Below are 20,305 nucleotides of genomic sequence, written 5' to 3'. Positions count from 1 at the left end.
TCCTATAGAGTGCTTCCATTTCAATGCACAAAGAGATGGTTTATATCTCAGGGGTATACTGAATCATGACATAATTTCTTTAGCTCACAGATGCATTGCATATAGTACCCAGTCTTCATTTGGTTTGTTTTTCAGCAGCAGGCCTTTTTTATATTTTGATCAAAACTCAAAATAGGAGTCAGAACTATTGGCTTTGCCAATGTTCATTTCTTAAAATAGATGGGGATTAAGTGTGTTTGTTTCTGTTTAATGACGGAGCCATTTCAAGAAACACATCTATCAAACGAGCAAACGTGCATCAAAGGACAACCACACTGTTTCAGTACCATTTTTACCACCTTCTAATGGGTGAAATATGACGTTAATTATTTATTGGTGTCGTGCAAATAACCCGCAAGGGTGAAATTCAGCAGACGTGCAAGAAAGCAGGAAAACGGTCTAGCATTGACTGGGGAGCGAAGCGCTCAGCACCTACCGGTTTTAAGAAGAGTGAACGTTCATTGAAATAGAGGTGAGCTCTTGCTGCTGGCACATGCAGCTTTTCCCAGTTCATGGCTGCAAGAAGCTGGATGAATGGGAATGGGGAGTTTAATGAGGTGGTAACATGGGGTTTATGCAGAGAAGGAAGAAAATGGTGGACAGTTGGATGTACTGGGATATCGAACGTGCCATGTTGGGTTTAAAGGGGCTGATCACAGCTAAATCGATTTAAAGGGTAAATAAACTTTAGGCACTATCTGTTACATTGTTCCTTCATGAATCCGCAACCGATCCTGCAGTACGCAAGGGCTGCAAATAGGAAACAAGTCCGCATAATTTGCTGTGCCAGTAAGGCAAAAGCAAAAAAAACAATTGATGGAGAGAATGCTGAACAATGTCATATATTCACCCCAGTACACAGATCTAGGCCTAAATCCATCGTTTTTTTTGCTCCCTATGCCATTCCAGTTTAGATGGAGAGCACAGGACCCACGTATGAGTATACCCTTCCCACTCGTGGTGGAAAGCAGGGGACCCACGTCTGGGCATACCCTTCAAAGCACTGGGATGTCATGGTGAGCAAAAGAACGATGGATTTAACCCAGATCTCTTGACTGGGAGTGAATGTTTGATTTGCTCTGCATTCCGTCCATCACCTGTGTGTCTTTTGCTGCCAGTAAGGCAAGCGTGGTTCATCAGGACAGCCTTGTTGGCAGAGAGATTACCGGTGTTCGTTCCAGGAACATAAGACTTTTTCCAATTGTTGCACACAGCCAACCCCTCCTAACCCCAGGAGGGGCTGAAAGGCCCAGTGCTCGTGATCACCGAGTTCAAATGGGTAGCAATATTGCACAATTCTCTCTCCAGTGTGCGTCGCGCTGCTTTAAATTGTAATAACAGTCCACTCTGGGAGACACCGGTTTTCATCCTTTGTCCTCCAATTTAAACGCAACGCTCTGCAACATGTGCAATAACTCACTGAGCTATCAACATAACTTATTAAAATGTGACCTATAGCTCCTGAGGAAATAATATTGTAAGCAAGACAATGATGATATGGAATGTAAACAATATGTACACGTACTGTTTATGCAGTTTTTAGAAAGACGTCCTAAATAACGTCTGAGCGAAATCCTATACCTTTCTTTACAAATACTGGAATAGCGCATAGAAGTGCTTGCATTGCTCCCAGACGTTTTAACAATGAAAACTGCAGCGCAGTAAATACATGTGCGTAAAATAACCTATAGTCGTGTATGTCGATGTGTTGTATTGCATTGCAACATTCAGGCAGCGTTGCAGTGCCATGACGGGGTCGCTAAGCGCTCATAACAATGTTGCTTTGATTGACATGTATGACGGACAACTGAATAAAGGCACGTGAGTTATTCAGCCACGAGCCAACGGAGAGGTACGCAAGGAGGAGATGAGATCTGTTTGCAAGTAAATTAAGGTTTTAAAAGCGCTTGCTGCCTCCTTCCTGGCCTCCAGCAATTTTCGGCAACAATAAAAATGTCATGATGACTCTGGTGTTTAATGTTCTTCCTAGAGAGAGAGATCGGAGTTTTGTCTAGTGGAAGTTTTGACTCTTGGAAAGGTAGCACATAGGGTTAATGTGCCTGCAACAAAGAACATGTACCATGCAGATCACAAAGTGCACATAGTGTAAATAGGTCAGTGGGCTACTGCGTGTGTGTTTGTAGGTGGCTCTGTGGGTGGCTCTATTTGTGTGTGGATTGCTCTAGGTGAGTGGCTCTGTGTGGGTGGCTTTGTGTGTGTGGCTCTGTGTGTGGGTGCAAATGCAATAGGTCTTGCATTTGAGAGTGATTAAGCTATTGACATTGTAAATAACAATGCCGTTTCTTTAAATGTTTTAAAAACAAAAACAAACAAAAATAATGTCATGAGCAATGCCAATAGCTCTAACTTTAAGAATGCCCAGACCTTTGCATTGTAAATGCTTGTTACTTATTATTTTATGTGATCACTTTGTTTCCCTTTTACCTTCTTGCTTCTCCAGCGCTCCTTGGCAGGTCTAATTGGGTTCAACTTTATTCATTGTTCATCTGCTCTTCTGCTACACGTTGTAGCTTGAAGTTTGATTTATTCTAACATTCATGTTTTGAGGTGCTGCAGCCTCGTTCACTTATGGGTTCGAACAAGGCCAGGCAAAAGTGTGCTAATTTGTCTCACTTAGGAAGTGGCGGGGCTGAAGAGATCGATCTTTGTAGAAGACCAAAGCCCTGGCACATAGGCTGATCATGGCTAGCCTTTAAGCAGGGCATCAGCCGGTGTATTTTCATAAAAACGATTTAGAGAATGTACTAAGTGTTCGACTGCTTGTGTGGGCTTTACGTGTCTGTTAGGGGCTTAGGGGTACACGTCTTATTCACAGCTGTAAACTGCGGTGCTGCTACTCCCAACCTCTCCCCAAGTCCAGGTAAACTAAGGTTGCTCTGGTGGCATCTGGCTGCCCCGCTGGACTCCGCGGCAGCACTGACATGTTGACATCTCGGCTTCAAATGGTGTTTGTTGCCAGAGGGGTTTCTTCTAATTGCACCAGAAGCAGAGGCAGTCGCCGCCATCAGCCAATGCAAACTACAGCCCCGCAGCAGCAGCCACAGCCCGAAGCCCATCACGCACTCCAGTCACAAGGGACCCGCTAATTTCCGGACTGCGTCTCCCCAACCCCTCCTTGGCCCCAGCCCCCCCCCCCTCTCCCACATTACACATTTGGGAGAGGATATGGTCCGTCGGCAGTGGTGCTGGAAAGCAGGGTTCGGGCCTATGGGTCGCATCCACATCCTGTGATTCTGGGCAAATCACTTCATCTCCCCGTGCCTGAATGTGATTGTGTACTGTAAATATGGTGCTCGTGTAAAGCGCTCCAATACCTTCGGGTCGAGTTCGCGCTATATAAATATGCAACAACAAAAAACGCTAGACTCTAACCAATAGGAGTGTCGGACTTTCGCAGACGCTGGTCTGCCTCACATAGAAGCCATAATCTCCCTCCCGATTGGCCGTCTGTGCCAACGAGAGCCAGGGGTAAACTAATCAAGGAAAGAGCCCGTTCTCCACTGTGGCTCATCGCATTAACGCGAGCCTCGTGGCAGTGCTGGGAGTTTCCCAGAATTAGTTAATCGTAATCCCTGTTGACTGATTTTGAAGGGCTGTGTTTATGTGGTATACAAACCCCAGTGATCAAGTATAACCGCCGATTTTTGATTAAATAAGTGTATCTTCTCTTGAGCGTCTCAAGGGAATGCTTCCGTGTCACACTAACCTGCGGTCCTGCAAGAGGGAGGGGAGCCAGGGCCCCGATAGTTCTCTTGCAGGGTGACAGCGGTGTGCGGCTCAAATCTGTCAGTGTTTGTGAAAGAGTATTTGGAAATAATTACTGCACGCCTCCAAGCGTTGACATACGTTGCCCAGTTGTTGCATCATCTAATTTCTTGTGTTTGCCGCCTCTGTAGACGTTGAAATTAATATTCTCCAGATGCAGCGATGATCCGTTCCAAATCAAGTGCTGAGTCACTCCATTGCGAGTGATTAGCAACGGTTGTCATTTCAAAGCCCTTATTAACCTGCCTTGACTAAGCCAATAGGCCTCTTCCCATGAGCGCCTTTGGCAATTGATTTTAGATGCTGTGCTCTAATGCACTTTTTTTATATTAAAAAAAACCGAACAAACGGGAGTGGGTTGGGGGACAAATCAACAGAGGGAGGGCTGGAGAGGAGGACGTTGATGGGATTAGGACATACAAAATGTGGAAGCACACGGACAACGGAAGGTAGACGCAAGAGCGAGGGAGGCAAATGGACAGTGGAAAGAGGTTGAGGTAGCAAGCGGAACGGAGATCCGACGGAAGGGGTAGGGGCAGCAGGTTGACTGCAGAAATTGGGGCTGAGGAAGCAAACTGACAACTGTGGGTGGGAGGAGCCGGGGAAGCAAGCTGACAGCGGATCGTGGGTGGGACTGAGGAAGCAGGCTGGCAAGGGAGGATGGGCAGAAGGGGCTGCACAAAGCCAGCAGAGGGCAGGGGTGGGAAGCACATGAGGCGGGTGAGAGTGGAGTGGGGGGGCGACTACACAGACTACAGAAGATGGGTGGAGTTGCAAAAGTACAAGAAAGTGGTGGGGAAGCAAAAACCTCTAGGTAAGGTGGGTGGGGAGGAAGCAAGAATGGTAACTGAAGGAGGGTGAACAAGAGGAATGAAGAGGGGGGGGGATACGTTCACTTCAGAGACAAATGGAAAACATTTGCTTTCTCGTATAGTGTTTAAACAAAGTACAAAGTAGCTCCTGAAAAATAATCAGTGGAAGGACACAAGTTGTGCCCAGGGGAGAAACCAACAGAAGAGGAGGAAGAAAACGCCTACAAAAGCTTACAAATAAGAAGCTACCAAATTACAGTGACCATGAAGCCAACCAATGGCAAGCACTTGGTGTGCTCTAAGCCTAGTGTAAGCTAACGAGATGTCTCATAGCAGATAACTATGCGCTGTCTTGGGCAAGAACTAAAAACTGATTCAATTATTAGAGAACTTCGCATGGGTTTTTGTGTCACTAAAGGTATTCTATGTAGAGGAGGTGGAACAAGCCTAAGGAACCACCAGAACTCATACTTTTACTCTTATCTAGATTTAGTTATTTATTTTAAAAAAGTTCTTTTATTCAAGTATTTTTAACATGTATTCAGAAAAGTAAATTCAGCAATAAACTTAACATCCTTCCATCTGGAACCCCCACCCTACCCTGATCCAAAGCAAGTTGGAATTGATATCAGATTTTTATGTAGCAACTAGATTTAGGCAAAAGAGCCGAAAAAGAGAATCGCAACGCAAAAAAAGAAGAACTCAGAAGAGCAACAGGGTCATATGTTTATATATACATTACATAAGGGTCTGCCCTACTGCCCCAAGCTGTATTCTGTGAATCCTTCAACCCCATTGATCCACCTCCTTAAAGGAGCCCAGATTTTTAAACCTCTTTTTTAGGCCCTGTGCCCCCTCGTTCATACACCATCTCCCATCGGTATACTGCGAGGAGTCTGCCCAGCCAGTGGTGTACAGAGGGAGGTTAAAGATCTAACCAGACAGTCTTAGTACGGTCATAGCTGTGAACACAAAAATCTGGGTCGACCGGGACATATCCTGATTACTCACACCTAGGATTATCACCTGGGGGGGGGTCAGATCAAGCACAAATCCCAGCAAAACTCCCAGCCGCTTAGCAATCTCCGTTCTGAGAAAATCTTGTTTGGGGCATGCTCCAAACATATGGACGCTGTCAGTAGCGAAGCACCCAGCCGTGGCTGCTGCAGGTAATAGCGGTGGGGCGAGGGGTCAGGTGAGGGTGGATTTCAAGAGAAGACCACGAGGGAAATTTTAATTATTTATTTAATTTTCCTTCGTGGGAGTTATTTGAAATCCCCCCCTTCCTTCCTGGCCCCACCACTCTTACCTGCAGCGGCCACGGCTGGAACCACCCACACCGTTGGCTATGGAGGCCCGAGGACCCCTCCCGCTTAGACATTCGCGCAGGCGTGATCTACAAGTTGTGCCAGGTTTTAAAGCATTGTACCTGAAGGTTAGCCGAGATAAATGCTGTCTGACCCAAGAGGAACGAGTCCTCACTTTCCCCAGTCCCAGATTGAACGGAGGTCCTGCCAGAGATTCATGTGTTTTGCCAAATCTCCCATTTCCTTATTTAACAGTATATATTGTAGCTAATCTCAGCAATATATCCAGCAGAGGTACCCTGGAGAAGCCAACGATTCCTCCTGATTTTCTTTTTTTGTTTTTTAGCCAATAAGTCCCTTATTTGTAAATACTTGCAAAAAAAAAGTCTGTTCCCCAGCCCAAATTTCTTTGTATCAAAAGGATATATCTCCCCTTTCTCGACTAAATCTCCAATACTCTTTGCTCCCCTCTCATCCCAATACTTCACATATCCGTCATGAAAAATAGCTGGGAGTAAGTTGTTAAGCAATGGGGTGTATCTATGGACCCTACTAAGACCTTGAAAGCACCAATCAAGACCTTGAATCTGACCCTCTGAAAGTAGGCAAAATCAATATGGCACATAAGACGGCCTCTAGCCTCCGTTCCAATTGTGAATTCATATATGAAGACAGTCGGCTCCTCCTCTGGTTCTGCCTTGTCCCTACCCAAAAGTCCAGCCATCTGTTTAATCATTGCTGCCAAGTAATACAGTTGGTAATTTGGGACCGCCCAGCCTTCCCTGTCTCTTGGAAGAGTCATGAATTTTAGAGCTCTTCGGGAGTGGTGGCTGGCCCATAAGAATCTATAGATCATCTGATATAAAACTTGGAACCAAGACTTTTCAATTTCCACGGGGATGGCTCTAAAAAGGTATAAGATTTTTGGTAAAAACACAATTTTGATAATATTGCTTCTTCCCATTAATGTAAATTTCAGATTATTCAATCTGACAAAATCTGTTTTGAATTTCCTGAGTAGTGGTCTCAAATTTAATTCACAAATTTTCTCTACATTTGCCGTGACCTCCACACCCAGATATCTAGCATTCTAAGTTATTCGTTCACCATCTAATTATACCTTGTTGTTCGTCACGATTTGCGTTTTACTATGGTTAAGCTGGTACCCCGAGATACCGCCAAAGTAGCTTGCCTCTCTTTCAATTTCTATGAGAGCATCCCACAGGCTAGGAGTAGTTATGGCCAGGTCTTCTGCATAAGCTGAAATCTTGGTGTTTCCTCCCTTATGCATAGCCCGAATACCTTAATTCCCCTCTATCTTCCTAATTAAAATCGATATACAGGGGGGAGCAGGGACACCCTTGTGTGCCCCGCGAGATCTTAATTATGTTAGACATGCTACCCATCACAGTTACTCTGGCAGTAGGTTCCCGGTACATGGTCTGTATAGCTCTGATAAATCCCTTGCCCAGACCGTTCTTCTCCATAATTGCCCACAGAATAGGTCAGGAGACCCTATTGAAGACTTTTTCTGCATCTAACAAGATTAAAGCCATAGGGTCTCCTGTAACCTTTGAGGAATCGAATAGGGCGATAGTCCTTCGTATATGGTCTATCGTGCCACGTCCCGGGACAAATCCATGTTGGACTGGAGGGACCAATTTCTTGATGACTGTAGCCAGTCTACTGGCTTGGATTTTAGCATATATTTTAATATCACTATTAACCAGCGTGATCAGCTGATATGATCCCAGTTCATTGATGGGCTTCCCCTTTTTTAGAAACACAACTATATTAGCCAATTTCCAGGATTCAGATGCCACCCTTCCCCCTAATTGTGCCCCTAGAAGTATCTCTTGGATACATTTAAGTAGACATGGTGCAAATGTCTTATAAAATTAATCTGGGATTGATTACATGCCAGTCACTTTTAGCCCTTCTTACCTCCTCCTCCTCCTTTATAGGTGCCTTTAGGCTTTCTTTCTCCTCTGGAGAAAGCCGTTCCCCAGACAAGCCTGATATTTATTCTTTTACTGCTATATCCTCAGTGTGAGTATCCCCTGTATATAGCCTCTGATAAAACCTCTGAAACGCGTAGCGAACTGCCGCTGGTTCAATGATTAGGCTGTTAATCGGGTCTATAATTTCCGCGATTTCCCTGCCCCCCGCGCTGTCTTTTCCCTGGTGCGTACTGCCAATAAATGACCCACTCATTGTTGCTCTCGTATACTTTGCTACGCCAAGCCAAATCTCCCTGCAGATTTCTTGACTGAAATTTCTGATTGCCGATTTCCCGATTAATTCTCTAGATTGTGCTGTCTCCATATCTCCCCCTTCAGCTATCGTTTCTATCGGCTGTGTTTCAGCGGCTGCTAATTCCGCATATAGCTCTTGCAGAAGTTTCTTCTCCTTCCTCTGAATCGCCCAACCATACTTGGACGTCTCCCCCCTTATCTTATCTAGATTTATAATTCTTCCCAACCCCAAATAGTTAAACAGATGATGTTAAATAATGTCAGCAAAAAAATAGATGCTGATAAAAGCATGAAACTAAATTGCTAAAAGCATAAATTTCTTCTTGCATTATAGCTTACTTTGTTCTGGGCTACATTATTAATACTGTTTTTGTTTCTTTTAGGTCTATGCTTGCATGATGGTCTTCTTCCTAAGCAATATGATTGAGAACCAGTGTATGTCCACAGGAGCATTTGAAGTCACGTTCAATGGTGCGTTCTAATTCACTCTTAAGCAGGTGTACACTGCAATAATCATTAATTTGCAATTCCTAATAAACTGTTAGAACTATTGTTTCTGAATAAGAATTCTAGCAGCAGATTCCTCACCTTTTGAATACTCCCCTGGTGTCAGACTGGATCTGGAAACTTCTGGGCAGTACCTCTGTGTGCCGGTAGGTGGCAGCTCTGCACTGACGCACTCTGCTCTGGAAATTATATGCAGATCCTATGTAGGCACCACTCCCACACGCTGACATCCATTCCTTTCTTTACACCCACTCGACCAGAAAAGGCATGAGGTCTGAGGCCACTGCGCATTTTTCCTTTTTTTGCTATTTTGTCATGTTGTTTTCTCCTTTGAGACTGCTTTCCCAAATGTTCAGGTTCTCTCCTTTTGTGGCTTGTGTCTGCCACACATCTGCGAATGACCTGGATGTATAGTGCCTCTCACTGCACCTTGTCTTGTGGTTAACTTCCAGATTTTCTGGATGCACTCCTGGATAGTTTTCCCTAGCCTTAAGCATTTTTTCCCAGGGCTTGGAAGAATTATTTATCACAACCTACCCAGAGAAAGGGATAATGGGCAGGGGTCTCTCACACTTTATCTGTAGCGAGTTAGCCTCACCCAGAGGCACTTTCTTAGGAGTCATACTGTCCTGTCTGAGGATCTCTTATCTGCAGGAAGAGTGTATACACACATTCATATATGTGCTGACCCACGCCCAGCCCCTCAAAATGTTATCTACTCTGTGTCAATTGTTTTCAATACAAAAAACCTGTTTATTTTGGACTATCAGCTAATATATCTTGTGTTTCAGAATGCTGGTAATTATTAAAATCCCAGCAGTCAAAATGAAACCCTAAATGAACATTAAAAGTTCCCAAATCATGTTCTACCACACATGATATGGCTTTGGGGCCTTATTGTGGAGAACACTCACAGATCACAAATTGGGTCCTGTCAGTATCGTTTACTTAACCTTAGTTAAACCCTGGATAGCTGTGGCTGCGAGCTGCAAGGCTTGTCAAAGAAACTTAGGACCCGATTATGATGCGGTTAGGAAGGCCTCCTTACGGCATTTGCTCCATCTGAATCAGATTGGGAACATGTCTTTCGGACCAACTCGGAAAAGTTTCTGTCGGACCGAGTACAATGCGAGTTAGGCGTTGGGAATATCTCAATCCGAACCAGATAGCTTTTGGAATGATTGAGCCGAATGGAGCAGAATCGTACGTCTCTACGGGCCACGTTTCTGAACGACCGAGTACGATGCTGGATTCGGACGGCCTCTCCGAATTGTGCCGTCCGACTCGAATTGACAGTCTGAATCAGACTTTGGAGGCCCAGAGCAGGTCCCCCTTCACCCAGAGCCTTCCCATTCAGGCCCGTGGGGGTACTCATGGGTCTCCCTGTAAAAGCCATGCACAGTGTGGCAGGCACCAGGGGGTGCCTGCCACAGGGTGCCCGATTTTCCCCAGTCACCCTTTCTTCAATGGGAGCCTATGCATTCGGTTGGAACATAGACTTCCATTGAACTGAATGGGAGTCCGACCGAATCGTATCTGGCAGCATCCTGATGCATTGTGGTCGGTCGGATTCTTCCGAGTCGGTCGCAAACCATTCCCAAACCCATTTAGTCGGGAAGATTTCCAAACTGCATCTGAATTGGGCCCTTAGTTTAAAGTATTTAACAGCACGAAACAAAATAAGAAAATCACACCCCAGTAAAAGATACAGCAACAACCTGTAACAATAGTGTATGATTGATTTTTTTTATTTTTTAGAGACCTTGATCATTAAAATCACGTTGGGTTCCAGAAATACAGATTTTAAAACTTCTTAATCCAGTTTAAATGCAACCACAGTCAAGCATTAGCAAATAAAGTTTGATAACTTTTGAAAAATTTGCAAGAGTTATTGCAAGTACTCTAGCTCTATTTGGGTGACCAAATCCAGCAGTGATGAGGTCTAGAAGCCCTGTAACGATACTTTGAACAGTTACCTGGCCACCACTGTGTTTTTGTAGCAAGTTCCAAACTTTACAGGACAACCGCCATAGAAGTCAATAGAGTGGTCCTGATGCTGAGGGATGCAGGCAAAGATGCTCAAAAGAATGCCCTGGGTTGTGGTGCGGTCACAGTGGCTGTCGCTGTTGTATTTTCTTTAGCCACCGGTGATGTGGGGCAAATGGGATCGTAGTTGCTCGAAGTCCTCTATGTTCCAGTAGTCTGAGAGCCTATGCTTCACTACTGGTTTCACTACACCATGTTAAGATGTAACCTCTTTGGTGGAGGCTGGTGTCCCTTGTGAACGACCAATCCAAATTTGGACAGCACTCCTGGGTGCACCAGACTCTTTTGCAGGTTTTGGCTATTTTAGATTCACCCTTTGTTGTGCCCGACGACTAGTGGAGTCAACACCTCTGCTGTGACTACCACTTTGTCCTTTTTCGGCTCTTTCAGCTCTTGTTATCCTGGAGCTGGTTCCAGGAGAATTGATCCTCGGTGGCTGGTCTTGGTGAGGCTGTGAAATCAACTTTCACTGGGGTCAGGAGCCACAGGCACAGCCCCAGCCTCCCTAGCCCGAAAAAGCAGCAGGTGCTGTCCTCTTGATGGTGCAGTTTTTCTTTGTGTGGTTCAAGGGCAGCAGGGCAGTACTTCATCGGGCCTCTTTTCCAGCGTGAACTGACAGGGCGCCAGGGGTGCCCTGCTTATCCCAGTAAAGGGCCCTGAGTGAACCATGCGGTCACTAGCCAATGGGCCACTGGGTCCCCTCCTCTCTAGTGATTAAGTTCCTGTGATCTGTGGCATCTGGCTGTCCCAGAGTCCCATTCGTCCCCCCCCCCCCGTCCCCCCCCCCCCCCTTCAATATGGCATGACTCTTACTCAGTCGTTGGGAGCATGGTTACCCGCCCTAGAGGTGTGGCTACCAGTAGGCTACACACCCATGGGAAACCAGTTTGGACACCGATTTTCCCCCCCCTTAGCTCTATCTCCAAATTGTCTGCAGTAACAGAAGGCATCCTGATCGGAGATGTCACCTGCAGGCCTTTTGAGCCTGCCTTTTGGGCCAACACCCTGAGCGGCCATTCTGGGAGAAGAGTTGATACCTCTCTCTGCAGCAACTGCCTTTGTTCCTGGGAGTCGTTCACACGTCTGCTCAGGCGGTCAGAAACCTGTCAGTTTCAGTGCCTTTGTGAGGCTCCTGGACTAGCTGGAGTGCAGAGTGGCAACTTTCTAAAAGTTCCTCAACTTTAACAGTGACTTTAAATCTTGCCTGGACATCATGTCTGGTATAATGTCCTAACGTGATGCCTTTCCTGACTTTGTTAGGTGGACCCATTCAGAAGTTAGCCGGGCTGGGTTGTCAACTGATAACCTGTGTTAGCCAATGGGGTTCCTAACCTTTCCACATCAAAATGACAATTTGGAAGTGTTACTGCTAAGACGTATAGACAATCATGTCTTGCTTAGTAATCTACAGCTCCATGCCATAGGACGCTATAGTTCTTCCTTAGGGGAGGCGTACATATATTACTTAAAGGAAGTGGTAGCTTTGCCATTTGGTGTAATGCAAAGTCAAGCTGGCATTGTCCTACGCTGCCCTGTTAGTCTGCAGTGGCAGTCTGGGGTCCATTTTGTCTGTCTGATGCAGAGTGGCACAACTAGTGCTGAAGCCCTGGGTGAACACTGTCTAACATGCCCTGGGTACGATATATTAGGGTCTTATAAGTGAAAACGTATGGGGTTAGAACACTGACCCTGGGGTCTGGTTTGCAGTTCTCAGTCCACTCGGGGTCGACATACCAGCATCAGTCAAGAAAAATGTGGGGGTGAACATGCAAAAGAGGCATTTCCTGAACACTCAATTTGGTATGATGATTTGCATGAACTACAGGATGCCAGTGGTCTTGATACTTCCCCAGACACTGCTCTTGTTTGTCCTACAGCCCTGCCACAGAGGAAATAACCGCCTTCTCTGTAGTTATGTGAAGGGTGGTGGAAGCACTTGACTTACACCTCCCTACTATGGAGGTGAACACCAAAGTCCTTAGAGGTTGTCCAGCCTGGCCAGGCACCTACGGAGCATTTCCTGCACTTTAATTGAACCATCGGTGGCACCATTTTGGGCACTTTGGAGAGATATATATATATATATATATATATATATATATATATATATATATATATATATATATATATATATATCCATATATATCCTACTGGCGGTCGCCAGTAGGTAGTTATAGTTAGGACCACGTTTCCATAGGAAAACCTCAACATTCTATTTTGAATAACTTTGGCGCCGGTCGACGAATCCTCGCGAATTTCTCAAAATAGGTGGGGCGCTACGCTCCGCTCCTACCCTGAAAGTCTCGGGGGGATTCGTCAAGCGGGGGCTGAGATAAAAGGGGGGTCCCAAAACGCGTTTTTCCCATGCATTTTTCCATAGGACCTTTAGAACGAGCTACAGCCCGAACGGCTGAACAGAATTACTAGAAATTTGGCAGAGAGGTAGTCCCTAGGTCAAGGAAGTGCCTTTTGTAGGTTTGGTGTAAATCTGTTCAGTAGATTCTGAGAAAATAGCCTTTAAATCAATATATATATCTGAGCCCGCTTACCGTACGCTTACCGTAAGCTTACGGTGGCGAGCGCGATTCTGATTGGCTCTTAGATCTTAGTAAACATTCTAATCGGCCGAAACCAGGAAGCGGCGTCCGCCATTTTGTCTCTCGCACTGAGTGTTGTTTATCAAACATGATGGCCAAAAACATGTTACGGGGCTGTTTTGACAACTCCCTCCCACATAGTCATGTTGAGAAAGTCCCCAAACATCCCCCAAGAGCAAAAACGGTTTTATTTTTTTTTCGGCAATTTCGCGGGGTACGCTTACCGTACGCTTACCGTAAGCTTACCGTACGCTTACGGTAAAAAAATAAAAATAAAAAAAACACTATCCACACTTACCCCACCCCCTGTGCTTTTGGTGGCCGCAGGCCACCAAATGTGCAGGGCTTATTAATAGTGAAAAAAAACGTAATTTTGGCAACATGAAATTATAAAATCGAAATAAAAAAAACACTATCCACATTGACCTCACCCCCTGTGCTTTTGGTGGCCGAAGGCCACCAAATGTACAGGGCTTATTAAAGTTGATAAAAACCGTGCACGGAACGAACTGCGTTAAGTGGGCGCGCACGCCACAAATGGCGTAAAGTAACTTAGCATTTAAAAAACCGTACAAATTCACTGAAAAAACCATAGGTTTCACACACGTTATAGTTAGGAAATAGCATTTAAAAAACCTTGCTAATTCACTGAAAAAACCATAGGTTTCACACATGTTATAGTTAGCTGGACATTTTACTGATAAAAAACCAATGAAATTCCCCCGTTATAGTTACTGTAGGCAACTATAACTCACGCGACCGTAATCCTCTGCTGATGACATATGTGTCTTTATGAAAAAAAAATATTTGTAATATATGTATAGCTAAAATTTAATGGAAGAAGATATGGGCAAATAAGTGTCTAAATACAGTATTAGCATCAGCAGAGGATTGCGGTCGCGTGAGTTATAGTTGCCTACAGTAACTATAACGGGGGAATTTCATTGGTTTTTTATCAGTAAAATGTCCAGCTAACTATAACATGTGTGAAACCTATGGTTTTTTCAGTGAAAATATATATATATATACATACATACATACATACATACATACATACATACATACATACATACATACATACATACATACATACATACATACATACATACATACATACATACATACTTCAGGCAACCCTAACTTTCTTCCACAACATATCATGCCGTAGATCTTAGTAATGTAGGCCTCCACCAGCAAAGTAAATCCAAATGCCTTTCCTGGCACTCCGCTTGACCGTAAGTTAAAGAGAATAGAGACTTTGGCAAGCACATGTTCTCTTCTGGAAGCCTCGCTTTACATTCTGTCAGTGCCAGCTGCCTGCTAGGCTGATAGACTTATTGGTCCATATTTTACCAGCGGTATTGGATGACCTTTGGGCGCCTTAAACCCACACTTTGCAGCAAGGCTGTGATGCGGCAAAGTTTGTGATCCACTCTGGCTTGGACATGACTGATTGCTTAGACAAGGCGAAGGACACACTGCACGTTCCTTGGGTTTGTCTGTTACCACCAGACTATTCCTCCAAAAATTCTGCTCACTGAGAGTGGATGCCAGAGGCCTTGAAAACAGCCAGTGCCAAACAGCACCGCTGGCTTTGCAAGCTCCCCAGTCATTTTGTGACCGAGACTGCGTCTCGCAACTACAACAACCAGGGCATCCGGGGCAAGATTCAGCTCAACTCTCTCCTGCAACCACAGCCACAGCCTGTAAAGTGTATCATTTCCAAAACACAACCACCCAGGGGTGGCAATCTCTCATTTCAGGCAAGTGGTTCCTCCAAATTGTATACCAGGGCTACACCCTCCCATTTGTTTCTACACTGCTGCAGCTTCCAACACCATCAAGGTGGCTGACAGAAGACCATATTTCCACTTTGCAGCTGGAAGTGCATGTTCTTTTGGTCCAAGGGGCCATAGACAGGGTTGTAGCCTCAGAAGTCTGAAGTGGATGGTACTACCACTACTTCCTTGTGCCGAAGAAGGACCAAGGCCTTTTTCCTGTTTTAGATCTTTGCCCTCAACTTCTTCTTGCAGAAGAGCAATTTCAAGATGCTCCTGCTAGCTCAGGTCCTGTAAGCATTAGACCCTAGAGACCGGATGGTAGCTTAGGATCTCAAGGCACTTATTTTCATATCCTGTAGGCCCACAGGCACTATGTGTGGTACACAGTGACCAGGATCATTTTCAGTTTCCAGTGGTTCTTTTTGACATCAGTATTGGTCCTTGGGTGTTAAAGGAAGGGATGGGGGTGTTCGCAGCATACCTTTTGAAGTTCAGGGTTCCAGTCTTCTCAAGCTCAATGAATGGCTGTTTAAGGCTGGCTTGCTTCAAGCAGTGGTAAAACACCTCCATACGATGGTAAAGTTTCTGAGATCTTTGGGGTGACAGTCACACCTTATTACTTTGCGGACACCCCTACTTATTCTTGATACGGTAACATTTGGTGCATTTCCTCCAAAGTGAAGAGTCCACGCCATTTGGGCTTTGATCCTGGTGTTTCAGCCTCTGTCCTGGACCTCTGGGAGTTTGACTCTCTGGGACAGCTAACCTTCTGCTTGTGCCAGGTGACACGTGGACTTTGCAGTGGAATCTGAAGTCAGTGGGCACAACACTGGGGAGTCTGTCAGATTGTGTCTAGATTTCAGGGGAGACTGCATAAGAGCTTAAGTGGTAGCTACAAGACTGCGAGTAGGTCAGTGACCGATTCCCCTCCTTTTCTCACCAAGATGTGGCAGTGGTAACTGATGCATTACTTCTGGGCTGGGTAGGATATCTGGAAGAGGTGGAAATCAGAAGACTGATCAGTGGAAACCCATCTCCCCTTGTTGGACTTAATGGTGATTTGCTTGGCGTTGAATGCCTTCCTGCCCACCCAGTGGCGGGCCATGACCCTTCACACTGGAGGGGCGTGAGGGGTGACCAACAAACCCAAGGGGGTTCAAAGGGATAAGTAAAAAAAAAAATGTACTTGCCGTGTTTTGCTCCACATTTTTCTTCTTTCTTCTGCCGCCAGCTTGAAGGCATGGAGCCTCAGGCAGCCCCCTTCTGCAAATCCAGACGCTGCTCTCATGCTGCAGATGAGCAGCATGACAGCAGGGCCAGGATTGGCTGGAGCGGGATGCCTCGACGCCCCAGGAGGCAGGTGTCTGCTCTCCACCCAGCTGTCTGAGACAGCTAGGTGGAGAGGTGTACACTGCGCAAGTCAGACGGGCTGTTGTAAGACCGCTGGCAAAAGTGATTTACGCAGTGTAAACACTACTCTCCTGCTGCCAGTCAGCAGCAGCCCCGCCCCCAAACACTGCTTGGGCTGGGAGCAATGAAAAATAAAAAACAAATTCACTTTATTACCGTTTTATTTTTTGTTTTTACTGCACTGGCAGCAGGGCGGGCGACGCTCCTCTGCCCTAATGGATGGGCCGCTGCTGTGCCTACCATCAGACGAAGGTTGGCGTGGTTGCCCACAGTCAACACCACTGCCACGTACCACAACATTCTGCAACAAGCAAGGCGGGGTGGGGTGTTTTGTGCTTTACCAGGAGGCTCTTCGCCTCTCAAAGTGGCTGGAACGCCGGGGAATTTCTCTAGTGGAAAACCACAGAGAGGGATGTCTAAGCGCCAGGGCAGATAAACTCAACCACAGATGCCTGCGTACCAGGAATGGCAGTTGCATGTGCTGGTGTCACAGGGCGTCTTCTAGAAATGGGGAGAACTGTGGCTCGATCTGTTCACCACCACAGAGAACACACAATGTCAGCACTTTTGTGCAATAGAATGCTCAATAAATCTTTCGTTCAGAGATGCATTCTATCTGGAGTAAAGCACAGGACTCCTGTATCCCTTCCCCCTGCAACCTCATGCCCAGAGCTCTGAAGAACATCAAGAATGACCGCGACCAAGTTATCCTAGTGGCACTGAATTGGGACAGGAGAATGTGGGACCGGGAGCTCCTGGGCATGAGCATCTGTCCTTTGATCAAGCTGCTGCTTCGGGAGGATCTTCTGTTGCAGCTGCAGTGCAGAGTCCTGCGCCTGGGCCTGTGCAGTCAGTATCTCATGCGTGGAGATTGTGCGGCGACAGTTGACTACATGTGACCACCATCCTAAGGTTGTTGTCATTTTGGTGACTAGGCCTCCCTCTACAAAAGTGGTGTATGCAAGTCCTTGGGACAAGTTTGTTGCTTGGTGCTATACCCACCAGATTAACCCACCACAAGACACACTGTCTGAACTGTTGGTTTTGCCCCTAACCCAGCAAGGCTATGCTCTGGGCACTGTTAAAGGTTAATTGTCTGCGTTTTAAGGTTGCCAGATCAGCCTTCTTTAAGTCACAGTTGTGATGGCATTTTTAAAAGGTTAATAGCATTTGTTTCCACCAAAGCCCATTGCTATGCCACAATTGGAATTGAACTTGGTACTTACTCGGTTTTTATGTATTCTCTCTTTGAGCCAATACACAGTTCTCCATTGCACTTCTAACCTTGTAAACAGTCTTTCTGATTGTTATAACATCAGTTCCGCTTGTGAGCGAGCTTCAGTTTCTTTCTGTTCAGCCGCCTCATACAATGTTCTCCCCAGACAAGCTGATGTTGAGGACCTGAGCTGCCTTTCTACTGAAAGTGGTCATACTTTTTCACATTGATAATGCTATCACTCTTCTCGCATTCTTTGTTCCACCTCATCCCTCCAATGAGAAAAACAGGCTCATTGTTTGTATCCCAAGAGAGCATGCAGCCTTTATATCGATCATTCCAAGGAACAACAAGTGGACTAACCTCTTTGTGGGGTGTTCTAGGGCAAAGAAAGGGCAAGGCAGTTCGAAAAAAAGACCATCTCTTGATGGACTATTCTCTGCATTAAGATGTGCTATACATTGGCTAAGAAGTAGCCTCCAGAAACCCTAAGGGTTAATTCCACCAGAGCCAAAGTCACTACCAAAACTTTGGCACATGAATTGCCGTTCCTGGATATGTGTGGTGCATCTACTTGGGAATCAGTACACGCATTCTCAAAATACTACTGCGTCAAAAGTCTGGTCCATTGATAGGGACGTTTTGGTCGTTGGATCCTGCAGGAATTTTGTGGTCTGAGACACTTCACAGACCCACCACCCAGGGAGGTACTACCTTGGTATCTATTCACAAGGTTTGGAATCTTTTTTTAGAAGTATCCAACAAAGTACTTAACTTCAGTAATTCTCTTTCTAGTGGCTATTCTATTCAACCCCTTAACTTCCCTCTTCAAACAAAGAGAAACAACTACTAATTAACAAATCTCTTCCCTAATGAAGATACAACCTTCCCACACATTTCCTTTCATGGCCTGCCCGTCAACAAGACTATCTGGTCCTACTACATACCCTTTGTTTATTTCCTATGATGACACTCTATAGATTATTTATATGACCATTCCGAATCCAGACTCCTCGAATGTCCTCTACGTTCTTATATTCACTTAGTAGTTCTCCCACATTTGTATACTCTTATCTGTTTACCTATTGCTTAATTTATTTACAGTGCTCTGATACCCAAAAGGGTCATGTTAGCACTATTTAAACTCAATAAATGATAACTGCAGATTCCTTACCAACCCTCCCACCTCCCGATCTGTGAACTAGGCTCTTTTACCATCTACCAAGATCCCATTCTAGAGATCTGTACACTGGCCGTGCTAGTTTGCTCATACGCTCTACGTCTGATGGCTCTGACATGCCAAGCAAGCAATTGATGTCTGCGATAATGGGTGGCACTTTTATGCGGCTGCACTCATCACTCCGGGAGTGGAACGGTAATGATGTGCAGCTGCACAATGTCACCTACCTGCATGCAGTGGTACTGATTAAAAGTTTCCAGATCCAGTCTCAAAGCTGTGGATTAGTCACAAGGTGAGGAATCTATGGTTGGATAAAATATCCACCAGGAACAGCATTACCAAAGGTAAGTAACTTGTTTGTCTATTTCCGACCCAACCTCTATGAATATATATCATTAGTTCCATAATTGCTGTTATCGAAACCATTAGTAATCACCTTCTGCCTACCTTAGTAATCTGTTGGCTTCAAATCTTCACCTCTCTTTCTCTCCATGAGTCTCTTTCGAGAAAGAACACACTGCTTCCAATGCATCCTCTCACATCTTCACTCCATAATAGTAGACAGTGACTCTGTTACTGGAACTGTGGACCAAAGTCAAACGTTGCAGAGGTATGCAGAAGGCTAAGCAAATGTTGCTTTTCTTATTCCTTTCCAAAACGTGAGCTGTGGAAGGCAATCTTGCCTTGTAAGTTCGCTGTTTAACTTCAGGGAAAACATTAGCTCTGAAATACAGTAATCTTGCATACACTATAGAGAATGAAATCGTTTTTTAGCGCAACTGGCGCTTAAAATAAGGTTTGTCTCTATGGTGATCTTGTGCCCACATTAATATTTCATTCAGTATGTTATGTTTCTAGGCCCTAAGCCTCTCTCTCACATACTCTAAAGGAGTGAGTCTTTCCATGTTGGCTTACAATCGGGCCTGGTTTATATGTTACATGTATTTATTATACAGAAAAGCCCTGGTATACTTGCCAGTCATGTGCCCTCTCTGCCCAAATTCATCCAAACACTGAGACATTGAATTATTAATTTTAGAGAGGCATTACCCTCCCAACTTAATGGTACGAATCCCTGTAATGTTAAAACATTTTTCACTGAGAAAACTAAGCTCTGTTCCAGTCCTCTTCGCCAAGGCTCAAGCAGTAAGCTTTTCCAGAGGGAAATGCTTGATAGGTTCAAGCAGTACTGAACAACGTTAATGTCAATAAACGCCATAATCCATTTCCTAGACTATTTTAGACAAATCCAGAAAATGTATTAAGCAAAATGACACAAATGGTCAAAATTGGATTACAGTTACTGAAAGTTTTTAAAAAAACAAAACTTTTCCTTAAGGCATTACAGAAAACCAGACCGCTTTTTTTA

General features: G+C 45.1%; 1 protein-coding gene across 2 annotated transcripts in view; it reads left to right on the top strand.

Annotated features, from left to right (window-relative positions):
- The window catches only part of SELENOT (selenoprotein T), a 229,691-nt gene that overhangs the window by 125,294 nt on the left and 84,092 nt on the right, over positions 1–20,305 (top strand). The window contains exon 4 of one of the 2 annotated variants that reach the window (XM_085634908.1): positions 8,583–8,670. The exons of the other annotated variant lie outside the window; for it this stretch is intronic. Coding sequence (XP_085491034.1) covers positions 8,583–8,670 — 88 coding nt within the window. The remainder of the gene's footprint in view (positions 1–8,582; positions 8,671–20,305) is intronic. 2 annotated transcript variants of the gene reach the window in all.

Source organism: Triturus cristatus, chromosome 11 (assembly GCF_964204655.1).
Source record: "Triturus cristatus chromosome 11, aTriCri1.1, whole genome shotgun sequence".
Lineage (NCBI taxonomy): Eukaryota > Metazoa > Chordata > Amphibia > Caudata > Salamandridae > Triturus > Triturus cristatus.
The sequence above is the reverse complement of the archived record's forward strand: the minus strand, read 5'-3'. Positions and strand labels throughout refer to the sequence as shown.